This window comes from Rhamphochromis longiceps, linkage group LG12, assembly GCF_057381845.1.
Source record: "Rhamphochromis longiceps isolate RC_006_pf linkage group LG12, R_longiceps_female_GT1.1, whole genome shotgun sequence".
In the NCBI taxonomy this organism is placed as follows: Eukaryota; Metazoa; Chordata; class Actinopteri; order Cichliformes; family Cichlidae; genus Rhamphochromis; species Rhamphochromis longiceps.
Genome location: NC_140568.1, coordinates 44,039,805 through 44,066,638, shown reverse-complemented (window position 1 = coordinate 44,066,638; position 26,834 = coordinate 44,039,805). Strand labels below are relative to the sequence as shown.

Sequence of the window (26,834 nt, the reverse complement as noted above, 5' to 3'; positions counted from 1 at the left end):
CACTTCCAACATAAATGAAGACAGAAAACTAAACAGCAGTGACGTTTGCAGGGTTACTGAAGTTGGGCTAGCTGGTATATAATGATGTGCTACGTGATCGCTAGCGACACAGCTATGTTAGCATAACATTAACACTGAAGCTGGAGGATGAACGCTAACTTTTTTCCACTCGATAAAAGTTAACGTGAAGGTTCCTGATAGTTAGAGACAAATACAGTCGCATGGCAGGATGCTGTAAACGGACCAAACTTCAGTCAGAAGAACAACTGAGACAATCCATCCACAATACGAGGTTAGTCATTAACATACAGCTGCATGGGCTGGGCTGTAGTTACATCTAATGTTTTAAAAACTGAGGTTTGAAACAGGCTGCCAATGAGCAGTGATTATAAAAACTGAGAGAGGCCGTCACTGATCACTGATGATTTTAGGAGCTTGTTCAAATTAAATACAAGAAGATACAAACATTAAAACATGTTAAAAACACAACAACCTGAATCAACGCAGATTAGTTTTGACCCATAAGCAGGGTTCATATGTCATCACTTAAAGACCGGATACAGTGGTCCAGACTGTTTTGGCAGTGCAAAGGTAACCCACATAATGACGAGTCAGTTTACACACAGATAAATCTATCTATTGTCGCCTCTTACAGATTAAACAAGTAATTTTTTTTTACCTTGTTACAGATGTGCACGACAAGCTCTGATACATACTGGATAATAAGTGAAACATCTGTTTTCATAGTCTGAGTAAAAACAAGTGTCAGAGGCCAGGACTACACTGGAAACAGTGCCGTAGCTCCGCAAACGCACATAACGCACACTGCGTAGGGCACCAAATGGCCGGTAGGGCACCAAAAAAATCAGGGTCGTAAAAAAAAAAAGTAAACCATATTAATACTATAAATATCATATGCATTAATATGGTTAAACAATACAAAAGCAACATAAAACAATTTTCCCGAGAAAAGGGGTGAATCTGCTTTGTGCCCTGTCTCCAGTCTCCTCCTGGTGCCCCCCCCACTCCCAGTGGTCTGTTCTATAATTGGTAAACACCTGTTTGAACATGGCCTCGAAACGGCAACAGGAGTCGGGAGCGGAGAAAAGAAAGAAGAAGAGGAAGCGTGATGAAACTCAGGCGTCGCTTGCCGGTAAGGCAATGTTTAAATAATAATAATAAAAAAAGTTCATTATTGTAGCCCTTGCTTGCACGCTCATGTCCGTCAACTCTGTGATAGCTCCTGTTAGCAGTGTTCATACTGTGTTAACAAATGTTGCAAATGATTGATGTTGGGTAGTTTGTTTACGTTGTGGATATGAATATAGAATGGACTACTAAAAGCAACTCATCATGGTCACTCAATTGACGGTTTTCAGATAACGTTAGCAATCGTGACTCACGATTGCTAACGTTATCGTGATTCGTGAGACTAGCATTTCCCTCCTCAGGTTGCTAGCTGGCTAACGTCATGCATGCTACTGATTAACCTTAACTTTGGGATAGGTCAGTGATGCAGTCAAGTATTATTATCAGATTAGACAAGATTACTTTGTATGTTGCTGCATTTCAGGATATCTATAAAGACGCATATCTTATTTATGCCATTGACGTCTGAACACATAAATAGTTCTCGTCTTTCTTTAGGTTCATAGATCAAGGGCGACATCTGTTGGTGAAACTGTAATATGAAACCTATATCTTCCAGTAATATAGATTTCCTACTTGCGCATTTATATCAAATTATGTACAGCATGTTTATATTGCCATTTGCCATTATGAAAATCTATACATGTAAAATATAGTTAGTAATTTTTAAATGTACCAGTGACTTACTTAATTTATTAGTCTTATAATGCAATCTTTCGTAGGCCTACTGTAGATTCAAAATTGTATTTCTGTAAAATCCCTGAATATTTTCTCTTGTATGCAGGGTCAATGCTTAAATATGTTCAAGGAGGATCTCAAGGACAGGATGAACCATCCAGTAGTAGTGCCATCCCTGGACATCAACCACCAGCCATTGTAGACCCTGCAACAATCCCTAGCCAAGAAGAACAAGAACCATCAACCACCAGTTCAGGTACAGTTCCATACACAAGTATCACTGAGAGTCCTGTCACTGAGAGACTATCAGAAAGTGACACTGTGGAGACATGTGTGCCCCCTTCAACCGATCCTGCTCTTTGGCCAGCTCACATTGTAGATGCTGATCGTGTTGAAATTGTGCGGAGAGGTCCTTTTAATGTCAGCTCTGATTTTAATTTTCCAAAGGGGCCTGATGGAAGAGCATTTCACACTAGCCTTAAGTTCAAAATTCTTCCCAATGGAGAAAAGGTTCACCGGAGCTGGTTAGTGTACTCACCGCAGAACAATGCTGTGTTCTGCTTTGCATGTAAGCTTTTCAGTGTGAAGGATATAAAGCTGAGTACAGAGGGCTTCAGTGACTGGTCGAACATCAACATCCGTTTGAGGGGTCATGAGTGTAGCCAAGACCACATACAGTGCATGCTTAAGTGGAGAGAACTGGACACACGGCTAAAGAAAAGCATGGCAATAGATCAACAGGAGTTGACCTTACTAGAGGCAGAAAGGAAAAAGTGGCGAGAGATTCTCAAACGATTACTCTCAATAACTCTCTCACTGGCTTCCAGAAATTTGTCTTTTAGGGGCTCTTCTGACTGTCTTTATGAGCCGGACAATGGCAACTTCTTGAAGGAAGTAGAGCTTATGGCAACATATGACCTTGTAATGGCAAATCACTTGGCCAACATAAAAGATGAAGGTTCCCACACACATTACCTCAGCCCTGAGACACAGAACGAACTAATTCAGATTATCTCTTCAGAAACATTCCGCGCCATTGTGAAGCAAATCCAGTTGGCAAAATACTTCTCCATCATTCTTGACTGTACTCCAGATGTGAGTCACACTGAACAAATGTCAGTCATAGTACGCATTGTTTGTTTCCAAGCACAACCAGATATTAAAGAATACTTTCTTGGCTATATAAATGTGGAGCAAACAACTGGCCTTAACCTGTCCAGTGTTGTCCTTGACAAGTTGAAGGAGCTTGGCATTCCATTTGAAAACTGTCGAGGACAGGCCTATGACAATGGGGCCAACATGAAGGGGAAGAAGCAAGGTGTTCAGGCCAGACTGCTACAATTAAACCCGAGAGCATTGTTTGTGCCTTGTGGAGCTCACACGATGAATCTGGTCATAGCTGATGCTGCCAAGTCCTCTCCAGATGCAACTGGCTACTTTGGGTATTTGCAGAAGTTGTTCAATTTCTTTTCCATTGCCACCCAGCGATGGGCCATTTTAACAAAACATGTGAAATTGACACTTAAATCTTGGAGTGACGTTAGATGGGAAAGCAGGCTTCAAAGTGTAACTGCTGTCCGGAGTCAGACAAAAGAAGTGAGGGATGCTCTCCTGGAGGCCAGAGAAGCTGTAAGTGATGCAGTCGCAAAGGTGGAGGCTCAAGTGCTTGCTGAGGAAGTAGCCTCATTTCGATTTTTGATTTGCTCCATCGTGTGGTGTGAACTTCTTACAATCACAAACCAGGTGAACAAGTTACTACAGTCCAGCTCCATGCAGCTCGATGTTGCTGTCAGGCTCATTGACACTGCCAAAAGTAACCTCTCTAAATACAGACAGTCTGGGTTTGATGAGGCTGTGTCAGCTGCCAAAGAACTCTGTGAGGCCCTGAACATAGAACCACAGTTGAAGGAGAAAAGGCTCAGGAGCACAAAAAGGCAGTTTGCATATGAAGCTGTTGATGAGCCCCTCCATGATGCCCTTAAAAAGCTTGAGGTCACATTTTTCAATTGTGTTGTGGACTCTGCTTTAATCTCCCTACAGGAGAGGTTTGAGACCATGAATCAAGTGAAGGAGAAATATGGAGTGCTGCTTGATTTCAGCAAAGTGAATGGGATGTCCAAGGAGGATTTAAAAAAACACTGCACTGAAGTACAGAAGACACTGACAGATAAGGGAGTAGCTGACATTGATGGACCTGAGATGATGCAGGAAATCATCAACCTTCCTCAGCTGCCACCACAGACGTCTGCTTTGGAAATGCTGTCATTTTTACATGACAATCAGCTTCAAGAGGTATATCCCAATCTGTGGATTGCTCTGCGTATTGCACTGACCCTGCCTGTCACAGTTGCCTCTGCTGAGCGAAGCTTTTCAAAGCTCAAACTCATTAAAACGTACCTGCGTTCATCAATGGGGCAGGAACGTTTAAGTGGTCTGGCTGTTATCAGCATCAATGGTGACGTGGCTCAGAAGCTATCATATGATGACCTTATAGCTGATTTTGCAACCAGAAAATGCAGGCGTGTGCCTCTCTAGGCCCTAGAGAGGCACACCACGCCTGCATTTTCTGGTTGTCAGAGTATGCCCTAGAGTCTAGGGCATACTCTGACAACGAATTGTAAAAATGTTTAACATAGTTACTTAAGGAATGTGGCTTTTGTGTTCAAATTCTTATTTTTCTTATTTAAGTTTCTTATTTAAATTCTATTGTGAAACTATTTGTAAATATATTAATAATAATACTATTATATTATATATATTATTTTTTTATAAAAAAAATTACACATTATTGCCAGGCTCTTTGTTCTTGTTCCAATGTTCAATTTTTGTTTCAGTATTTATTTGTAACAGTATTTTTAACCTCCTTTAACCTTATTTATTTGTTTAACTGTCATGTTTGTTGTTATTTAATTAAACAAATTCCACTGAGAAATTCAAAAGTATTAATGTTTTTTTTTTTTTTTTTTTTCAGTGGCGGGGGGGGGGGGGGCACCATAAAGCATTTGTGCTTAGGGCACCCAAATGGCTAGCAACGGCCCTGACTGGAAAGGTCTAAATGGTTTACTGGTACTAAATTGACCAGGGGTAAATTTGTGAGTTTTGTGTCATCTGTGGATAACAGCAGTGAAAATATACCTGAGGTTATACTAACGATCTGTATGTGCTGGTTATGTTTTCCTGTACACACTCTAGCATGATGTGTCAGGACCATGAGGACAATGACACATTCTAAAACAAAAATATGCAGAATTAACATGAATGAATTACGGTGAATTTCAAGTGTTTCCCTGCAGGCTGCTTGGTTTTACTGTCAGTCTTAACACATTTTACCTTCTTTCATCAACAGGTTTCTACTGGTCACATCGTTATTCCCTCCTCTCTCTGACTGCAAATCAAATTCCTCTTGAAGACTGCAGTGGGGCTGCTACGCGCTGGCTTAGAGCCAGGCCTGTCTGCATTTCAACGATGGACTCGCACAGCAATTTGCCTGAACAAACTTATCCCAGCTGTACGGCTAAACCTCTGGAAAAGACATCACTGCGACAATTTCAGGCATGTTTGACTTTTCAAATGGATTTTCAGAGATGTTCCTTCCTGTAGCTGCTGTTATTTGAGTCAAAATAAAAATAGAATCAAAGACGCACACCTCCTAAAGATGGCATTCAGTCCATGTGCGAGCTGTTCTTTTAAGTCAGAGTGGAAACATGTCAGGAGATGAATAGCAGGACAATAAAGGCTTTGACTGTACTACAAAATGACACCACCAATAATAACCTTACCATAATAATGGAGAGGTATAAAAACAGATGTTTTAAAAAGTGGAAAAGTCCATGAAAAGAAAAATAGATTAAAAAGCAAACATGCCTCTGATGGTCCGGACTCGTCCTTCCCGCACTGTATGAGGTTAAAAGGATCAAAATCTACTACCCATTAAAACTGAAGCATACCTCGAAAAAATACATGAAATGTGAACCAATATAAACAGTAATATTTCAATTTATCAAATAACACCTTTAGTAAGGTGTTAGTAAACACATAAAGCATCACTCCTCCCTCAGTATGTAATATATGTAATATATAAACACAGAAACATTTTATTCCTCATTAATAAGCTCATATGTAACATGACAACATTTTTATAAGAACCAAGACCAAAGACATGCATGCACAACCCTGATATGGATAAGAGGAAGAGAAGGGATAAATGACAGATTCACCTTTTCTGTGTGCACAAACAAGGAAATATTACTTCAGGACAATCTGTGTCTTACAGCATTTATACTATAAACATCCTGAAAATTTAACAGTTTAATGTGATGGACGCTGTGAAATATTCACTGTTTTTGTTGTAATTTCATGCATGTTTATTTAAAACAAAGATACTTCAGTTGATCTAAAGTACTCAGTGAAAAATGTTCCTGTCTTAAACCCTCCCGCGAACTCTGGTGCATACATTTCAGTGTTCTGTGACTCTCGCGTGGCTTTATGCATAAATATTTGCATGTTCTTTCTCACTTTGTGCTTTGTTTCTTTTTCTGTTGTCAGGACAGCTGAGACGTGAGTCTTTACGTCTTTCATTTTCATTTGTAAATACTTTGTAAAGCTTAGCCAGTCGAGGTCATGTAAAAATGTATCGAACTAATAACTATCTGAATTTGCAATTGTAATTTTAATCAAGTGTTTAAAAACATCTCTATTAAAAAACAAACAGTTAGTTCAGCTTATAATTCTATAATCATCTACTTAGATTTTCTAAATCACACCATAATCCATTAATGTAATACCTTATATAGAAACACTGACTCTGTAAAGTATAATGACACTATCTTTAATCACATTATATATGAGCTCATTAATCAGTACTAAAAAATATCTGAGCTCTATAAAAGATGAATTAAGTTTTAAGTAATACTTTATTAGTGCTTAATAGCGTGTAATTAATATGAAGTTGTTACTAGCTGGTGTCTGGTCAGATAAGAGATTCTCTCTTCCCAATTGGTCGCAGCAGATGGCCCCGCCCCTCCCTGAGCCTGGTTCTGCTGGAGGTTTCTTCCTGTTAAAAGGGAGTTTTTCCTTCCCACTGTCACCAAAGTGCTGCTCATAGGGGGTCATATGATTGTTGGGTTTTCTCTGTATCTATTATTGTGAGTCTACCTTACAATATAAAGCGTCTTGAGGCAACTGTTGTTGTGATTTGGCGCTGTATAAATAATATTGATTACTTTGTGGTAAATTACTGCAGTATAGCTAACAGCACAGTCTAACGGCCTCTAACAGCAGCTAACTGGTTTCTGATTTCCATCACTATGAAGCTGTTTCAGGTCGTTTTTTCCCTCATACAGTATTTGAGTGAAATTTGACTCCAGACTTTGAATGACCCGTTGCATTGCCCTCCTTTTCTTCTCTTCTTCTGATTTCTTGGTGGATATACTAATGTGCTTGGGATCATTATGCTGTTGAAAGCAGCACTTGTGGTCCATCGTCAGGTTTTAGACACATGGCTTCAGAGTTCAGGATTCACAGTTTAATCGATTATTGCCTGCTGCCCAGTCGCTGATGCAGACAATAGCATGTCAGCTCATTCATTGCTGCTGTTTGGAGGTTCTTCTGTTAAAAAGCTGTCTGCAGTTTGTATCAAGTACATCTACTGTCACTCGTTCTGGTTAAACAACACACTTCAGCAGCGACACTTGAAAGCGTCACCTGTAAATCCTCTTGAGGTTCTGGTGGGGCGCTCAGCTCTGGACCACCTGAAGATAATTTTATTTAAGGGGGAACATGAGCATAAGTCCAATGTCAGAGAAACCATCATCTTTTTCTCTTTTTTGAAGGTTTCGTGCAGGTCTTCTGATATCTGCACAATAAGGTCACACATTTCAGTGGCAATTCACCTGTTGCTTCCTAGAAAAGGTGCACCTGATGTAAAATTTCACAAATATAGCACAAATATTTGATGTCAAAACAAAGACATTTCCTTCTGTTTGATTGCAAAATTTCGGTTTTGTGTGTCATAACCTCCTGAGACTCATCCTGTTCACTGTGTCCTCTGCAGTGGACAAAAAAAGTTAAACTGAAACATCCTTTTTTTCCTCGGTTCTCGGGAGAAAATGCTGCAACATTTACTGTGAAATTGTGCCTCTGTATACCAATCATATTTAACCCTGTAACACATATTTGATACATGAGTTTTTGAGACCTCTCCATCCGGTTGTAGCAAAAATGATACAAATTATGATGATACAAATCATTATTGCAAATGCAAAGTTTCAATTGTTCCATGGTTCAGGCTTCGCATGGCCAAATTTTGTCTGTAAAATGTTTTATGACCCCAAGGTTGTCATGAAAGGCCAGGGAAGCTGTTCTGTATCCAGGTGTCCAGGTGTGGCGTCTCTGTGCACCTGGGAATTATGGGAAATTGTGCCTGAAACCGAGCTAAGATAAGATTAGAAATACTTTATTTATGTCAAAAGTGGTGAAATCACCGAATAAAAGCATCCGGTTGAATCTAAAGTGGAAAAAAGTGAAGAGATTAACAAATAGAAATCTGATATGATACAATAAGAAGGTGAAATATAAAATGAATGCAGGTGTTGTCGTGTTTATATGTGTAAAGTAGACACATACAGCATCCCACTATCATCTAGCTGTGTCCTCTGTATATGCAGCTGTGGACAGAAAAAATATTTTGGTCAACGATGCACCGCACGCAGGAGCAATACGCTGAAAAGCCGAGCATCCACCCTCTGTTTTGCTTTGCCATGCTTCATTTTCTGTTTTCTGTATGCTCCAAATTGAACTCATCTTATTTTGGAGATGATTGCATCCCCTTTTGCCGACTCCAGAGTAAACATTTACTCCGAATAGGAAATAAAACTAGTTGAGTAAAGTGTACAGTACAAGCTCGCTTCTTGGAAAGGCCGCAGAGGAGCGGTGGTTTGGGTAAGAACCAATCGCTGGCTCTGCTCAGACTATCCTGTCAATGAGTCCCTTAATACCATAACAAAACACGAGGCTGACACATACGACGGGCCCGTCTGTTTGTGAACAAGTCATCACAAGATTCCCATCCAGGGTTAGAAAGTTACATACACATCAGTCCTGACACGGAGGACAAAAAAAGCCTTTTAAATGGAGGCCGGTGGGGGGATTTGTATTGTGAAAGGCATGAGAGGAGCGAGGTGTGGCACTTTGACAAGCTCTTTGTGAGCACAGGGCTCACATATTAATTGCAGCGCAGGGCGGCTGCCGTTGCTGTCAGAGAGCTTTGGTGCACAGCGCCGGGTGAAATACCACAGGCTTGAATCAAACGACTAAATACTTATCACACGTATTGTTCTCTCAAAGTGAGTGCTGAGTGTCAGGTCAATGGATGAAGGCTGATGTATCTGAAGGCAGCGTCTGATCCCATTTGTCAGAAGCACGTCTGTCATTACCTCAGTAATGAGTAAGGTCTTGAAATCTGTCAGACTGCACAGAGCTGACAAAACATACATCATCTCCTTTTTACAAACTCTGATAAGAATGGTGTGCATTACAGCAAGTGATGACCTGTATAAACACTGAATACTACAACACTGTGGAAAAAATGCACGCCTAATCAGAGGAAATTCACCGTACATTAGAGGCGGAGAAATAAGGAAAAAAGACACGAGGAAACATAAGAAACTAGAAGTGGGCAAACAAAAGAAACGTGGCTGTTTCACTGACACAGACTAACAATGGAAGCAGAGTTTACATAAAGGTCAAAATCCATGAGAAAATACACCACAAAGTAGCACAATATATCAACTGTGTTAGCTTTGAACACAGCTCTTTGTCGGAGCCTCCAGGCTGACGTACGGCTGTTCAAACACAGTTGTAGGAATCATCTCAACAAAACACATCAGCTCTCTGCTGTCAAACTAAAGACACTCTTTCTCTACGCAAGTGTGGGTGAAAGGCAGGCTTGGTGATTAGCTGAAACGCAGTGATGTGAATTGATGATCTGCTATTTTTTTATATGTTTGTCACATTGAAATGTTTCAGATCATTAAACAAGTTTAAATATTAGACAAAGATATAACAGGTAAACACAAGATGCAGTTTCTAAATGAGGGAGTTTATTAAGGGGAAGAAAATCCAAACCAACGTGTCTCTGTGTGAAAAAGCAATCGCCCCCTGAACCTGATCTGTGTTTGACTTAACCCAACATCTGCAATCAAACGTCCCTGAGTTTGTGTCTATGTGTCGGCCTGCCAGTCTGTCACATAGACACAAACTCACATTCACTATTATGGGTAATTTAGAATCACCAGTTAGCCTAACTCTAATAACTGCGGGAGGAAACCAGAGAGATCCCACAGCAAACTAACCAGACTGGGGATTTGAACCCAGAATTTTCTGCGTGCTTTTGTCCTTGGCAGGTCAAACCACAATAAATAGGGAGAGTGTACAGGTGGTGTGTGTGTAGTTGTCTGCCTGTTTACATTTCTCGAATTTCTCGAGTCCAGGAAACTAACCACTCTTACTACACTCAACAAAAATATAAACGCAACACCTTTGTTACTGCTCCCATTCCCCATGGGATGGACGTAGAGACCTAAAATTCATTCCAGATACACAATATAACCATCCCTCCCAAACAGTGGTCACAAATCAGTCCAAATGTGTGGTAGTGGGCACATCTGCTATATTGAGATAATCCATCCCACCTCACAGGTGTGCCACATCAGGATGCTGATCTGACATCATGAGTAGTGCACAGGTGTACCTCAGACTGCCCACAACAAAAGGCCACCCTGGAATGTGCAGTTTTGTCTCACAGCAAAATGCCACAGATGCCACAAGCAATGAGGGAGCGTGCAATTGGCATGCTGACAGCAGGAATGTCAACCAGATCTGTCGCCCGTGCATTGAATGTTCATTTCTCAACCATAAGCCGTCTCCACAGGCGTTTCAGAGAATATGGCAGCACATCCAACCGGCCTCACAACCGCAGACCTCGTGTAACCACACCAGCCCAGGACCTCCACATCCAGCAGGTTCACCTCCAAGATCGTCTGAGACCAGCCACCCAGACAGCTGCTGGAACAATTGGTTTGCACAACCAAACAATTTCTGCACAAACTGTCAGAAACCGTCTCAGGGACGCTCAACTGCATGCCCGTCGTCCTCATCGGGGTCTTGACCTGACTCCAGCTCGTCGCCGTAACAGACTTGTGTGGGCAAATGCTCACATTCGATGGCGTCTGGCACGTTGGAGAGGTGTGCGCTTCACGGATGAATCATGGTTCACATTGTTCAGGGCAGATGGCAGCTGAGAATGTCCCAGTTCTTGCATGGCCAGCATACTCACCGGACATGTCACCCATTGAGCATGTTCGGGATGTGCTTGACCGGCGTATACGACAGCGTGTACTGTGTTAATGCCATAAATAAATAAAGCTTGTAATAAGCGTAATAATAATAATAACAAAGAAATTATTTACAAAATGAGAAAATGTTTAAAATAAAGTAAAAATGCTAAACCAGGATCTCCACAAACACATACACACTGAGTCACACCTTTGTGCGCTCATTGTAAACTTTCTATCCCACTGGGACAGACTGGTCTTTGCTAAAGAAAAGAAAAAAGGTCAGTAATAGTAATAATAACTTTGTATAATGTCTGTTAAGAAATCCAAGGACCAAAGAGTATAACTAAACAAAAGGATGGAGGTTAAGAGTCCCGTGATGAGAACGAGGCTTCAAAAGTAGGCAGTGCAGACGTTTGGACGGATCTAAAGAAATCACAAATCAAAAGCCTTCAGATAGAAAGAAGAGCACAACAACACCGTGATCTTAAATCTTACAGCTGACCTGATAATTTAATATGTAGTTTTTACTAGAGTAACTTTGCCTCATCCAAAGTTCAACACAGTCATTTATCTGCCTTTGTGCTGCCAACATTTGTTTGCTGTCTGCAACAAGCCTGTTTAAGCCCCTTTCTCCTCCCTTTAGACAAAGGTTCTTCTCATTGGCTGCCCCTTGCAAACACAAGGTGTGATTTATATGTTCAGAGCCGGAGCTGTGTGCCCGAGATCATCATATCAGAGGAATCTATGCTCCTTACAATAGTGTTTAAGCTGTGTGACGTCTTATTCTTGATGGTACAGAAGTGGAAAGAATAACCAAACAATCAGACATCGTTTAGACTTCATACATTTAGCGCAGGTTTCTGCAGTACTAGTATTTTAGGAATAAAAAAGGATTTTATTTAGAATATTCACACTAACCTGTGTGAGTGAAAACAAACAGAGCACGTCATTCCTCAGAGGAACCACAAAACAAACACATATGTCTTCCTGAACGGCCGACAGACACATTCCTCCACAAATGCAGACAGACATGTTGCACCCTTCTTTACACCGCAGCACCGCTCAGCCCGTCTGTGCATGTGGTTAAGATGAAGTGGTCTTAACAGCTCGCAGATGCTTGCCGTGCGCTGATGGTGGGCAGGTATTCAGGGCTGACTTCATTCACTGTGACAAGTTTAAAACACATGCTGGCTTTGTAGCTTCAGCTACAACTTGAAAGGCCTGGAAACACATTTGGGTAAAATGAGCCAAACTAACCATTCTGCCCCGTTTGATCCGTTTGATCCAATTGCAGCTCGTGGTGAAAGAAGAGGACACAACTCAATTACAGGTGCCATTAACAGGCGTGGATCAGGAGCTGTTTCTGGTCTATTTGGACTTTAAAACGTTACAGGAAACGTTTTTTATTTATGTTTTTTTAACTAAATTTTGTGGATTATATTCCTGCATTTCCCCTACAGCTTTCCTGGTTTTCCTATGCAACTGTATACTTTTAGGGTCAGAGTGAATTGTCAGGATAATGATTGTTTTTTTCAGCTGGGTGCAAAAAGAAAAGCAGTGAGATGCTGTCCTACAGACCTTACGTCAGTGAGGACACTTAAATGAACATTTTGGGTTTTAAACCTATGTCTGCCATGTTTATTGTGCTGTTCTCAACCCTTGATCATCTGCTTTTATCTTCCACAGGCTTCAGGCTAACGTTCCTTTGCAGTAACACCCTTGAAATCCAGGTAGGGACAGATCTTTCCAGGAAGTGCGAGTGACAGGAAGTGTTTAAACTGTCAGTTACTTATAGTCCTTCATTTATTTTATTTTTTAGAATGAGCCAATAATACTATTTCATACAGCAGCATTTCCAGATGCAGAGCTGTTTGTTTTTTATTGAAAACACTCGGGTGAAGATGCATGATTAGAAAGTACTGGTCCGTCCTCAGAGTGCATTTTCAGGTTTCATTTGGAGGATTTGATTATGCAGAAGTGCCGAGTAAAGTTGACATTTCAACAGTTGCCCGTGCACTGACTGATTAGACATCAACATCTGTGCTCATGTGTAATCTGTCCAAAGATATTAGCAGGGTTATCATCGTGCTGCTGCTTTGTCCGGCCCAGGCCACCAGATGTCTGGCAGGCTGTAATATTAAACAGCGTGCTTTAACAATGAATGGCAGAGCACCTGCAACAAAGGCAACTACAAAGGGGCTTCCTCTGACAGCGTTTCCTCTCTTCTCAGCCTCCTGCATGGCCCCTGCACCATCTTGGAAAAAGATCTCAGGGCCGTTGCTCCGGACCAGACGCCGGTCCCCTGAGAGCACTCAAAGGCAGCTCTCACAAATTGAGCACCAACAGGCAGAAGCTGAGGTTGCGGTGAAGGAGGAGGGCACGGTCACCTGCACGTAAATCTCTCCAAGTTCCCCTTTCATGAGACCCGCTCGAAGAGAGCAACAACAAACATGGTCAGAGGGTCGGGGATAAAGCACAGACCTGCAGCTGGACACGTTTAGGAAAATTATTTACAACAGATAATATTAGGCCGAGCTGGACACCCCTGATATCCGAGTCAGTCGCTGAACACCTGCGTTTTCCAGCAGTCTGTGAACATCCACTGTACGTGAAATTTTAAAACCAATGAGGAAGGATGGAAAACAGATGCAGGTCAAATATTCGTAACCTGACACGGTCACATGGCTGCGATGATGAGAGCGACCTGATGATTGGAGAACTGTGGATGCAACTTTAAATCAGAACAACTGAAAGTAGGCGACGTCCAATAAGCATAGGTTGTACAAAAGGAGATGTCTGCTCCTATATGCAAAATACGCATTTATATATTATATATAAGCTTATTGTATTCAAGAAATATTTCATTATGCTGAAAAAATACAACACATCTTTGCAGAGTTGATTTTGTGCCGTTGTGTCTTAAAAACACACAAACTCACCAAAATCAGAAGATCATCGTTCCATGGAAAAATAATGTGATCAGCACATGAAGACACTTCTGTTATTGTCGCGATGATAATGTGACAAAACTACAACAGCAACACAGCTGAGCATAACTTAATGATGACCGACGTCCTAAACACACTCAACCTGTCACAAATGCACAATAATAAGTCCACCAATGTGCCGTGAACGTGTGGGCTCTCAACGTTAAACATAAAACAACACGACGCCTAATTAGCTGATGTTCTTTAATGCCACCTGAGAACTTCTTCATTTGTGCACCAGCCAATTAGAATCCAGGGATCGAGACACTGTTTTTCCTGTCATGTGATGACGCTTGTGTCTGCCTACTGAGCATGTGCAGTTGCTGCATGTCCCTGACTTCTCTCTGAAACTGCTCAAACACACATTGCAGTCAACAGGCCCTTATTTCACTACGCAGCCAAAGCTTTGCTGGTATTTAGTTTATTATATACATTCAAAGTTATATCAGTGCTTTATGTTTATGTTTTTTTTAAATATCAAACATTGTATATAATGTTTATATGTCAACTAGATGTTTAGCTCATTGGTAACTTCTAAATCTGCTTTACTGTCAAATAAACCTGTAAAAGATGGATGCAGCGTCCACTTCTGAAAAGTGAGGACAGCGTGGAAGAGCCACAAAGATGCATTTTTGTTAATGCCCAGCAGGAGGTAAAGAGACCTGCAGTCCAATAGAAGTCTATGGGCAGTGACCCTCAACCCTGACCTGTGAACTCTGAGTTTTTAGGCTCAGTCACACATTTTAATTCATACTGAAAAAGAAAAAAGAACTTTTCAAATGTTGGTGCCTGTGAGTGTGCAGCATCACCTCTGACCCCCCTCACACTTATTACTTATTATGATGCTGATGGGTAGTTACGCCCATCTTCATATGTCACTGCAGTGGTAACACCTGGGAGAGCAGCCACACTGATCACTGTGTTCGATTTGAATCAGTTTTTTTTTTCTCTTTGCTTTTGAGAAATGAAGAATCTTGAAACCAAAAAAGGCAAATGACATCAGACTGAACAGGCAGTCAACAAGATCTCAACAAGGTCTGGGAATCAGTTCACAGTGTGTTATCCTCTGGCTTAACAGTGTCTTCTAAATAATAAATGAACGTGGTTATAACTAGAAATAAAAAGTCAAAAATGAATAAGAGATAAAAGGAAATAACAGGATTTAAGTAAGAAGAGAAAACTTAAGAACTTCCAGCTGCTAATATCAATAATAATTTGTATGTACTGTAATACAAAGAACAAGCAGTGACACATGTAATGTGAACTGTATCACACTAAACAAGCACATTTACTGGTATCTACTCATAACAAACATGGCCGCTTTATTATTTCAGTGCTGCCTGTCTGTGCTGTTCAAACAGCCATTCCATCATCCAGCTCAGAAATAAATCAAGTACACCACAATGTAAGCATTGGTTATTCAAATGGGACTCTCAGATAACACAGAGAAAAAGCAAACAGCTCGCTGCCAAATGTGGCTCATGTAAAACTAATTATAACACGGGCTTTGTTTGCACCTGTGGAGACGCAGTGTGTGCACAAGCCTCTGATTCTGTTAGCCGCTGATGTGACGGCCAACAGGAAATTGGTACTAATAACTTTAATACTTTAATAACTTACTTTTGTCTTTGTCTACTTTCTAATTCTGGAGACATTAATAATAGCTTTGATTGAAACCTATTATTTATTTGTTTATTTGTTAAGATATTTGTGTGTGTGTGTGTGTGTGTGTGTGTGTGTGTGTGTGTGTGTGTGTGTGTGTGTGTGTGTGTGTGTGTGTGTGTGTGTTCTACATTTAAGGTCATATATTTTGTGGTTTATATGAATTCTTTATTGTTTCACCGTATCGTCTTTGCTGTCTTCAGGTTGGGATCTGCTTGGATTAGAGCCACCATACACGGCGTCTTTTATCTGCATATTATTTTAAGCACATTTGTCATCTTGCGTATAGACGTTTTATGTGGAATTTAAAAAATAATTGCTCGCATTTGCAATCCAAATTATTTTTCCTTTCATTTGGAATTTTCACTGAGGCCAATAACGTCCTTTGTAAGGCCATGGGAATCAGTTTTATATTTTATATCAGGGGTTGCTGATCGAAAGAGACGTCTCTAAGTATTTCTGGTGTATATGAGCCTCGTAGAGCTGTGCAGGCTTTGTCTGTATAGATGAGTCAAATTAAAAGCAGCCCACATTTAAATGAAAATAAAATAAATGAGTGAATGAGCAACACTGGAAATGGTTTGCTGACTATTTATTTTTACAAGATAAATTTAAAATATAGTTGCCAGGCAAACATCTAATATTAAAGTTACCTAACAGGTCGGGAACAATATGTTAGCATAGGGCATTACCATTCAGAGAAACTTGGTATTACATGTGGTGTTCCCCAAGGGTCAGTGTTGGGACCAAAACTTTTCAATGTATACATAAATGATATTTTTGATGTTTCTCAAGTACTTAAACTCATACTGTTCGCAGATGACACCAACATATTTTTCAGTAGCGATGATTATACTGATCTTGTAATGACTGTAAACAGGGAGCTAAAATTAATAAAAAAATGGATGGACATAAATAAATTATCATTAAATATAAATAAAACTAAAGCAATGTTTTTTGGTAATTTAAAATATAATATAGAATTACCAATTATCATTGAAGGTGTACCAATTGATAATGTGAGTGAAAACAAATTTTTGGGAGTTATAATTGATAACAAAATTTCATGGAAACCCCACGTCAGACACATAAAAACCAAAATTTCCAGAAGCCTCGCAGTTTTGAACAAAGTGAAACAATTCCTTGATAAAGATGCACTTCGTACTCTGTACTGTACCCTGGTTCTTCCATATCTTACATATTGTGTGGAAGTGTGGGGAAATACATATAAAAATACAACTAATCCATTAGTCACAGTACAGAAACGAGCACTGCGTATTATTCACAAGGCTGGTTATCTAGATCATACTCACAAATTCTTTCTTCAGGCAAAGTTACTTAAATTCCAGGATCTGGTTAATTACAATACATCCATAATTTTTTATAAAGCTTTTACTAAACTTTTACCGGCAAATTTACAAACTAGATTTGAAATTCGAGAAAAGGTTTATAATGTGAGAGGCTTTGGAGAATTCAAATTACCCAGAACTCGAACAACCCGTAAAGGCTTTTGTGTGTCTGTATGTGGTGTGAAAATCTGGAACAGTCTGAGTTTACAACTGAAACAATGCAAAAATATTCATAGATTTAATTTTCTCTACAAACAGTTGGTCTGGTCACAGTATACTCAATGATGGGTTTTAGTGTGCTCTGTAATGTCTGTCCTCTTACCATTGCTGGTATGGATTCCAAAATAAAAAATAAAAAATAAAGTGTGCGTATGTATGTACATATATGTACTTGTGTGTGTAGATATATATGTATGTATATGTATGTGTGTCTGTTACTTGTAGTTATTACTGCCTGTTACCTGTGGTAATGCAATTTATAATTTATATATTCTGTATTCAGTTATGAAGGCTCTAATTGTTGGTTGCGAGCTGCCGCTTAGATGCTTGTATCTGCCCGGGGCTGTTGATGGGTCTGTATGCAATGATGGGCGTAGCTGCGGGAAGTTTATTGTTTTTTTTTGTTGATGAGTGAGTATAGGGGTGGGATTTAATAAGTTTTCTTCGTCCCACTCCTTTTTCAGGCAAGTTTTGTTTTTTGTTTTGTGTATTTTATGTTCAATATAGGTATTTGTTGTGCCTGAAAATGAATGAATGAATGAATGAATGAATGAAAATGTTTTAATCATTAATTAATCAACTATTGAACTGATTTTATTCCACTATTATTAAGTCAGCCAGTAAGTAAAATGTATAAAATAAGAGATAAAAATCAAACATATAACAATGTAAAGCAATAGAATAAAACAACAAATTAAATTAAATGAAAAACCTGTATGTATAAAAATGTCTTCAGCTGGTTTCAGTGGAGTCTGCACGACGTGAAGACAGTGGGAGTGAATTCCAGCCTTGAGTAAATGTGGCCAGCAGCAGCAGCCTCGTACCTGAAGACCTGATGTTTGAGTATGTCAGAGATAAACTGGGGCTGAGACCATGAAGGGCCCAAAAAATTCAAACTAAAATTTTCTGGCAACCAATGAAGAGAAGCCAAAACTCGAGTATATGCGATTTTCTGTTGGCGCCAGTTTAAAGTTCTGCAGTCTGAAGACCAACCAAAGCTCATTTATTAAAACATAAAAAGATAACAATAACAATAATAATCTTTCAGAATAATCTGAAACTGTATTTTATGCTGATTGGTACCAGAAACAGAAGCACCTTTCAAACCTAATTATTTACTATCAAAAATGACTAAAAGTGTTTTGCTGCTGGAAATATTTGGTATTTAAAAAGTAAAACTCTCACATGTGGTATTCTTTATTCAGTCCCATCCGACCTTTAAAGAGACTAATAAAGCAAAATAGGATATTTCAAAGAAGAGAAAATTGAAGAGCCCTTCTTTGCATTTCTACTTGAATGTTCTTTTGTTTGACCCTTTATTTAAAAACCTTTAGACTTTGAATAAATTGTCATGCCAGTGATTCCCTGAAGCCTTTTACGGAGGGTTTCAAGGTGAATGGAAGCCACAACCACTAGTCCTTTTACTGACAAATGACTGCGGCCAAGCCCTTTCCTGGCTCAGTGAATTTGAAGGGGGTGGTGGCTTTCACCACAAACTTAATTAGGTTTGTTTATTTGGGTAAGATTTACATTCAGGAACCCTGTGCACATCCTTTATAAGGACACGTAAGAAAGGGCAGAATTGTTAAGGAGGGGAAGTTAGGACAAAATGTCGTGAGCAGCTTTGTTTATCGATCTGTGGGGTGCAGGCCATTCAAATGATGGCTGGTCAGGCCTTTGAATACCTTTGAAGGTCATCAGAGTGTCACTGCTCGTGCACAGAAAGTTCACATCAAATAAAACTATTTTTTCAAAAGACTGAAATTTGAAAAATAATCATTAAATATTTGATTTTTATTGCAAATCCTGTTGATTACATTTGAAAATAACCGTAAAACAGACGAGTTTTGTGCATATTTGTAGGATCTGGTGGATCTTATTTTTTATCTACTGTAAAAAATGAGAAATATAAACTTTCTAATGTGAAGCACATGCACATTTCTTCCTGCCAGCAGAAGACGGCCAAAAGGTTTTGGGTGTGTTAAAAAAAAAAAAAAGCCAACAGGGCGTTAAAATAATTTACTTCCCTGAGTGGTTCTGAAAGCCTGACAGCACCAGTTTGTAGAAAGAGTCAGCCTGGAAGTGATCCCAAGGAAATATTTTGAATATATTACCATGCTGAAATAGGCTGTAATCGTTATTGATCGTTATTTTAATTCATTTGGATAAAATACACTTCATGTAAATGCTGACAAATTATGAACTGTACTATGCAGAAAAGAGTAATACTCTGAGTTTAAATAAACAATGTTCAGTAAAAACAGCTTTATCTTTTCATAATGAAAACAAAACACAGTTTCTGATATCAATAGGATGCAAATGGAGCTTTGCTTTGCTGTGCATTATTTGCATGGCTTGCCTTTAAACTCTGCTATCGTCAGACTTGCTAAGTTGGTAAATGTAAACGTGTGCTGCAGTACTCAATCACTCTGGATTTGGCGTGTTTGTTTAGAGCCCAGGCGTGCGGTTCTTCACAGGTGCTTGTGTCAAAGCAGGAGGCCGGCTCGCTGAGGCATCCGCTGGTCAGTGTCTCCATCTAGTGTTGACTCCACAGACTGCATGCAGGAGCGCTTTCCTTAAGCTGCTTTAATGTTACCACAGCAACAGTGCGCAAACACTCTGCTAAGATGTAGTCAGACTGTGACTGACAGCTGACAGCGGCATGATCTCTCATATATTGTGGAGTTTTTAGCTCAGGATGTAAAGTCCACAGAGGCAATGTTGTTGTGATTTGACACTATGTAAATAAAAATGAACTGCAGAAGGTTTTTTTTTTATAAACTACAAAAAGTAACTAACAACATAAAGAGTTCTATGAGATGAAATGTGCAACATCTGCATGTTGTTAGATTTGATTTAATCACTTAATTGATATATTTTAAAGAAGACGATGCTTCAAGGAGAGGAGAGCTGTGCTGACTCAGTGCAGCAGTTTTGTCTGATTGTGGAAAGACAAACACACAGCGATGCAGGAAATACGTACAAGTGCCACAAGATGATGTATGCTGAGACGTTTAATCTCAGTTTAGGTTTAACAATGTCAACTTACTGTTTATTGGCTTTTATGCTTTTTCCATATTTTGCACTTTTAATATACTAGCTACGCCTCACGGATCCCCTAAAAGTGTGTTATTTGTTATTTGCTTTCAGGAGAATTTTTATGTTCTGTTGTATGAATGTAAATGATATCTGCATGAAAAGAGGTTGCTTGTTTATATCTTCATTAATGTAGATGTGTATTTATGGTTTTATGGAGGAAGAATAGCCAAGGCTAAGACTGATAGCATATTTTCATTAAATACAAGCAGCTAGAATACAAAGCAAAAAAGCATAATCACACTTAAAGCTTACTGAAGATACAGCAGAGAGGAGCCTCACCATGACATGGAGTGTTCAGCATAACATTTGCATATTTGTGTTGACCTTTGAAATTGAATTACTTAAGATTATAATATGATTTATTATTATTAATGGAATTTATGCTGTGCCCCTCTACAGACACCCCTCTGCATCCCTTTCTTCACATTTAAACTAGAATCTACTCACACTCATATAGTACCTTTATAGTCTTACTGACCACTTTTAGACTACGAGTCAAATTCTAACCATATATTCATGTAGCACTATACAATTAAAGTATTTTATCTGCTACTATCCACATGGTGATTAAATGAAGGACTCTTATTGGTATTTTACTGTGAAATACTGACAGTAAGAAAAAACTACTCATTTATTAGGATCCTTTCAGACAGTTTCCTTTAAAAGACAATTGAATGACCCACCACTGGCCCAAAGCTCACCATCCCACGGATTCTACGTTGGATCAGGCCTTGTGTCCATAAAGTTTGCTTCTGCATGCTTTTGAAGCTCCGTGTATTAAATGTTAAATATGAATAAAACTTGAATTAAAACTTGAAACAATAAAAAAGTGAGCTTGTATTTTCCTGCTGTAGTGACTAAGAACATATAAAGGCATACATACGTTACATACATACATATTATACACACAGTGCAGTGCATATATGTACAGTCTGTATAACTAATTGCTAATTACTCTGATGTTAAACACAATTATAAAAGCAAAGTATACGTTTTTAAGTATTCATTTCTAAAGGCAGGGAGAAGAGCACTGACAGATGGACAGCATCAAATACGTTATTACAACACAAACCATGTTTGTAATAAACTTTTACATGAGCGGGATATTCGTCCAGGGTGCTGCTCTCAAAGTTACAGCACTGGTCACAGAGCGGGCACACGCCCAGAAACAACACTGCAAGAGTGACAGCGATTCAGCCTATCACCGTTTACGGTAGGTGGGACTTCCGGTGACATTGACAAATCAGTAATGGCGACACAAGAACAACTTAAACATGACAGCAAAACAACACCGAGGGGGAGTGAACTTATGGACAGCAGTCATATTTTGAAGAAATATTATAAAAATTTCATCTAATTATCTGCAATTTCAATCCAGCGAAAAGGTAAAACGACTAACGGTGGTTCGGTTTTGATGAATACTGAGGTGTAACTACTGTTAGGAACTGCTAACTGTCCAAACTTTCTAACACGGACGCAGTTCGCTACATGGAAACCAGAGCCAGCTAACGGGCTATGCTAGCTGACGTTAGCAGATGGCTAAGTTACCCAACGATCGAGCAAAGCGGCAGCGAAAAAACGGCCGAATTTAGGGCTTTTGTGAAACTGCGTGTCTATAAACGCGATACACAAGTTAAATTGTGCGTCTTTAAATGTTAACTAGGTCATGTCAGGTGCTCGACTTTCATCTTAACTTTGATTTTGTCTGCATATCCGTTATGGCCACCAGTTTTTTGGGGAAGCCATGATCCAATCAGAGTGGGCTCTACAGTTGATCGAGCTAACGTTACTGTAACTGTACAGGGACGGTCGGAAAACAGGCCAGCTGGTCCTCCAACAGCGTTTATCTACGTGGCGCTGATTGTTATGCATGTTTTTTGTTTTTCTTATAGGTGTTTATGACATCGCTGTGTTTTCTAACGGTGCAGATACGTTTTGCAGTCACTATGCAGCTCTATAAGTCAATCATGCTATGGCTGTTGAGACCCTGGAAATTTCTGGCTCATAGTGACACTTGTAAGCAGAACATAACGTCAGACACACGTCAGCTAATTCTTTCTATATAAAAGAATCCTTTCACGCAGCCTCGGGTTTTATTATTCTGTGTGCAGGAGAGCTTTGCCTTTAACCCTTGTGCCCTCAAATTTTGCACCCCTTTCCACACCTTCGTGGACAAAAATGTCCACGCACAAAATCTGCCATAAAATACAGCAATAATTTTTCTGCGTGTTTTCATAAATCACCAACTTTAACCTTTTTCAAAATGAGCAAGCGTTAAATGATTTTCAGAATTTTAACCCTTTAAATCCCGGTTTAAACATTTGAACCAATGCATTTTGTTTTTACCCTCCCCACACACACAACACGAATTATTTTCCGTATAATGAATAGAATTGGGGATACGGACATGTCAAACATCAGCAACAAGTCTGATTTGAATGGATTATTATTTTTTGTGTAGTGCACATGTATAATCATAATCAGCATACTTTATTAATTCCTAGGGAAATTATGTGGGTTACAGTTGCTCCAGTACAGTAACATTAACAAAAAGACTAGACTATGTAACAATACAATATTTTAAGATATAAGAAATAAGGAATAATACACACCCAATCTGCCATAAAATCCTCATAAAGAAATACATTTTTCTGTCTTTAATTTTTCATAAATCATTAATCAACTGGACTTTCTCTCAAAGACACACATACGTCACATATTCAAAGCCTGGGTATTTCAGTTCATATTTGTTCATATTTCATATGTTCTGTTGTGTTTTCAGTGTTGTTGCAGTTTGCATAATAAATGTTCTCATTGATGAATTAGATGTTGTTTCACACACACATCCATACAAATCACTCCTGGGGCTCCCTGGTGGTCACAGGACTCCATAATACAACTGGCAAAAATACAAGAATTTCATGCATTGGTCTACTATGGGGAAATGGTTGAATATGGTGAAGTACAGTAAAAATGTCAAATATCACTGCTTTTCTTCCAAATGAAATGCTAACATTACAGAATGCATGGTTTTATACTGCAATGCAGAGAGATTAAAAAATGTTGTTTCAGTGAAAGTGATTGAGGCCTTTCTGTCCACGAAGGTGTCGAGAAGGATTACCAGGCACTACACAAAAAATACGAGTAATGAAATTAAATCAGTTTGACATGCCCAAGACTCTAATCACCACCAATGTCCTATTCCCATACTATTTATTATATGGAATCATAATCAGGTTTAACTGTTAAACAGGCATTGAATTAACTCAGTGGCTGTTTCCGACATTCTTTGATCACTGATAAACATGATTGACGTTGTTCACAAACAACAGCTAACATATTAAAATCCATTTTCGGATGGTATGTGCCTCATCTTGTTTTCATAGAATTAAAATCACATCAGTCATGTTCTTATTTTCCTCCTCTAGCTGTCTGGTACTAGGGCTGGGCGATATGGCCTAAAATCCATATCGCGGTATAATTTGAAGCACGTGCGGTAACGATATATATCGCGATATATACGTTATACATTTTCTTCTGTATTTTCCACACTATAAGGACTTAAAATCCTTTAATTTTCTCAAAAATCGAGAGTGTTCCTTATGTATGAATTCTGGTTGTGCTTACTGACTGACCTGGAACGGATTTCGGCTGCAGAAATCTGTTAAAAAATGTTTTAGTACAACTTTGGTAAGCCGCACTGCTTGATGGATTGTCAGAGCATTACGGCTGCCGTAGTGAGGAGCTCCGCGGAGTAATCTGAGTCCAAAACTCCGTCTGCTTCAGGTCCCAAAGTCAAACGAACACTGAGAGTTAAAAACGGTCTGAATTCTTTAATCTTTAATAAAATCATCAGCGTTGCTGTTTTATCGGGTGTAACAATTAAGTTTAACATCCAGGCATCCATGAAAACAGAATTTATTAAATTTAACGGAGTTAACAGTTAGCAGGAAGTTAGCTCGCTAGTTTCCACCTAAACATTTCATACCATGTTCTGACAGAGATTTCTGAAACTAATTCAAACGTACAGCTCTGCTACCACTTCCAACATAAATGAAGACAGGAAACTAAACAGCAGTGATGTTTGCAGGGTTACTGAAGTTGGGCTAGCTGCTATATAATGATGTGCTACGTGATTGCTAGCGACACAGCTATGTTAGCATAACATTAGCACAGTGAAGCTGGAGGATGAACGCCAACTTTTTTTCCCGCTCGATAAAAGTTAACGTGACGGATTCTGGTGGTCAGGATCAAATACAGTCGCATAGCAGGATGCTGTACACGGGCCAAACTTCAGTCAGGAGAACAACTGAGATTATTCATCCACAATACGAGGTTAGTTATTAACATACTGCAACAACACGGGAACAGAGCAGCTGCGAGAGAATTCAACATTAATGAATCAATGTTACGGAAGTGGAGGAAGCGCAGTTTTTGGCTTTCCCCATATTTCAAAAGTGCTTCATCTCTTTGCTATGACTGTCGCCCAGCATAATTTGCAGATGATAATGGTTGTAGCCGCTGCGATGCTTTCGACCAAAACAGGCGCAGCTTGATGACATCATCAACATGCGCTATCGCAATAGAGCGGTATAGTCAAAATCTCTATCGTTGGCCAAATTTATATAGTTTCTATCATATATCGTTTATATCGCCCACCCCTATCTGCTACCTTCACAGGTATTCAGTAGATGTCCGGCCCCTCAGAGACATCAGGTGGTATGTCGCATCCTGGCCCTTCTCCTGGGGCGGGTATGTCCCCAGGGCCCATCTTGGGCCCCAGCCCTGGACCAGATCCCTCACCGAGCTCTGTTCACAGCATGATGGGCCCCAGCCCTGGACCCGGAACACCCAATGCACCTCACGGCATGCAGGGCCAGGGACAAAGTGATTACTCTCAGGACAGCATGTACTCTATGCATAAGGTACAGCGTGCAAACAGTACTACAAACTATGTCGTGATGTCATTAGTGCTAAAGGAAACTGTTAAAGTAGATATTTATATCACTCTGATGGATTCAGTTTTTTAAACCTTTTAGTATGCTCACTAATAAACCGACCAAACTAAAACAAGGAAGGGAGGAAACATTAGGAAGATATGAAATACTTTAATTATCCTTTTATATATCACATAAATATATATTAGCTTAAATGAGGGAATACGACATATCTGTTGTTTGATAAATTGATACAGACATAAATAATAAATGTGAATTTTTGCAGTACTTTTATAATCTTTTTATACTCTTGAGTTCATGCAGTGGAGGGTGGAATAGATTTTTTTGTTATGGTAATTTTTAAAGATTTTGGCAGTTTCACAGTAGAATTACTGATGTTACTTCTGCTTAGGCAGGCAGTTCATTTTGCTGCTGTAATAATCCCAACTTTGGAACTAATAAAGGCTGTCTTATTTTATCTTATCTTATTAATGTTTATTTTTGATATGATTAGAACCATCAGTGTCCTAAATTCAATCTTAAACTGGCAGGACAGTGTGTTTTTGCAGTTAACTTGTGTAGATCTGAAACATATTTTGCGTTTTCAGCCCATGGAGGGGATGAATGACAAGTCAATGGCAGAGGCAATGCACTTTGGTCACATGAAAGGTGTGGGGATGAGGTCTCTCCACAGTGGCATGGGACCTCCACAGAGTCCTATGGACCAGCACAGCCAAGGTTTGAAACCCAAGTCCTTCAGCTCTCTAAGCAGCCTGGTTTATTAACTTAACCTCATCATCCACTTGTGGTGTTAATGTTTCTCAGACATCTTCTAAATATAAGAGTTAATATTAAACAAGGAGGAAGCAGCAAGGAAATAAACAACCCAGCTGTGTATTTTCCTCTTTCTAGTGTGTTAATGATTAAATAACCTCTAAGACTCATTGGCTTTTGCTCTGATCCCGAGGTTGTGACCCAATTCTTCAAGGCTTTGATGTGTGAAACCTCCTTTCTGTCCACTTAAGGGTACATGTCTCCCCACCCATCCCCAATGGGAGTCCATGAGCACGCTTCAAGTCCCATGTCAGGAGGCGGAGGTGGACCTACACCACCACATATGCCCCCTTCCCAGTCAGGCCCTATGATGTCAATGGATCCCCAAGGAGGCATGCCCAACATGGGCCAGCAGGTGAGGGGGTCATCTGCTTTTAGTCCAGTACAGCTGCAGCAGCTCAGAGCTCAGATTCTGGCCTACAAGATTCTGGGTCGTGGGCAGCCGCTACCAGAAAACCTTCAGCTGGCTGTTCAAGGTAAAAGGAGCCTACCCACAATGCAACAGCAGCAGCAGCAACCACAACAACAGCCGCAGCCACAGGCACCAAGTGCCAGTCCTTACAACAGGCCTCCAGGTACGATACA

General features: G+C 39.7%; 1 protein-coding gene across 1 annotated transcript in view; it reads left to right on the top strand.

Annotated features, from left to right (window-relative positions):
* Positions 1–21,730: 21,730 nt before the first annotated feature.
* smarca2 (SWI/SNF related BAF chromatin remodeling complex subunit ATPase 2) overlaps positions 21,731–26,834 on the top strand; it is a 58,295-nt gene continuing 53,191 nt past the window's right edge. Inside the window, exons 1-4 of the mRNA XM_085426494.1 lie at positions 21,731–21,863; positions 25,159–25,403; positions 26,024–26,153; positions 26,441–26,824. Coding sequence (XP_085282620.1) covers positions 25,170–25,403; positions 26,024–26,153; positions 26,441–26,824 — 748 coding nt within the window. The 5' untranslated portion in view covers positions 21,731–21,863; positions 25,159–25,169. The remainder of the gene's footprint in view (positions 21,864–25,158; positions 25,404–26,023; positions 26,154–26,440; positions 26,825–26,834) is intronic.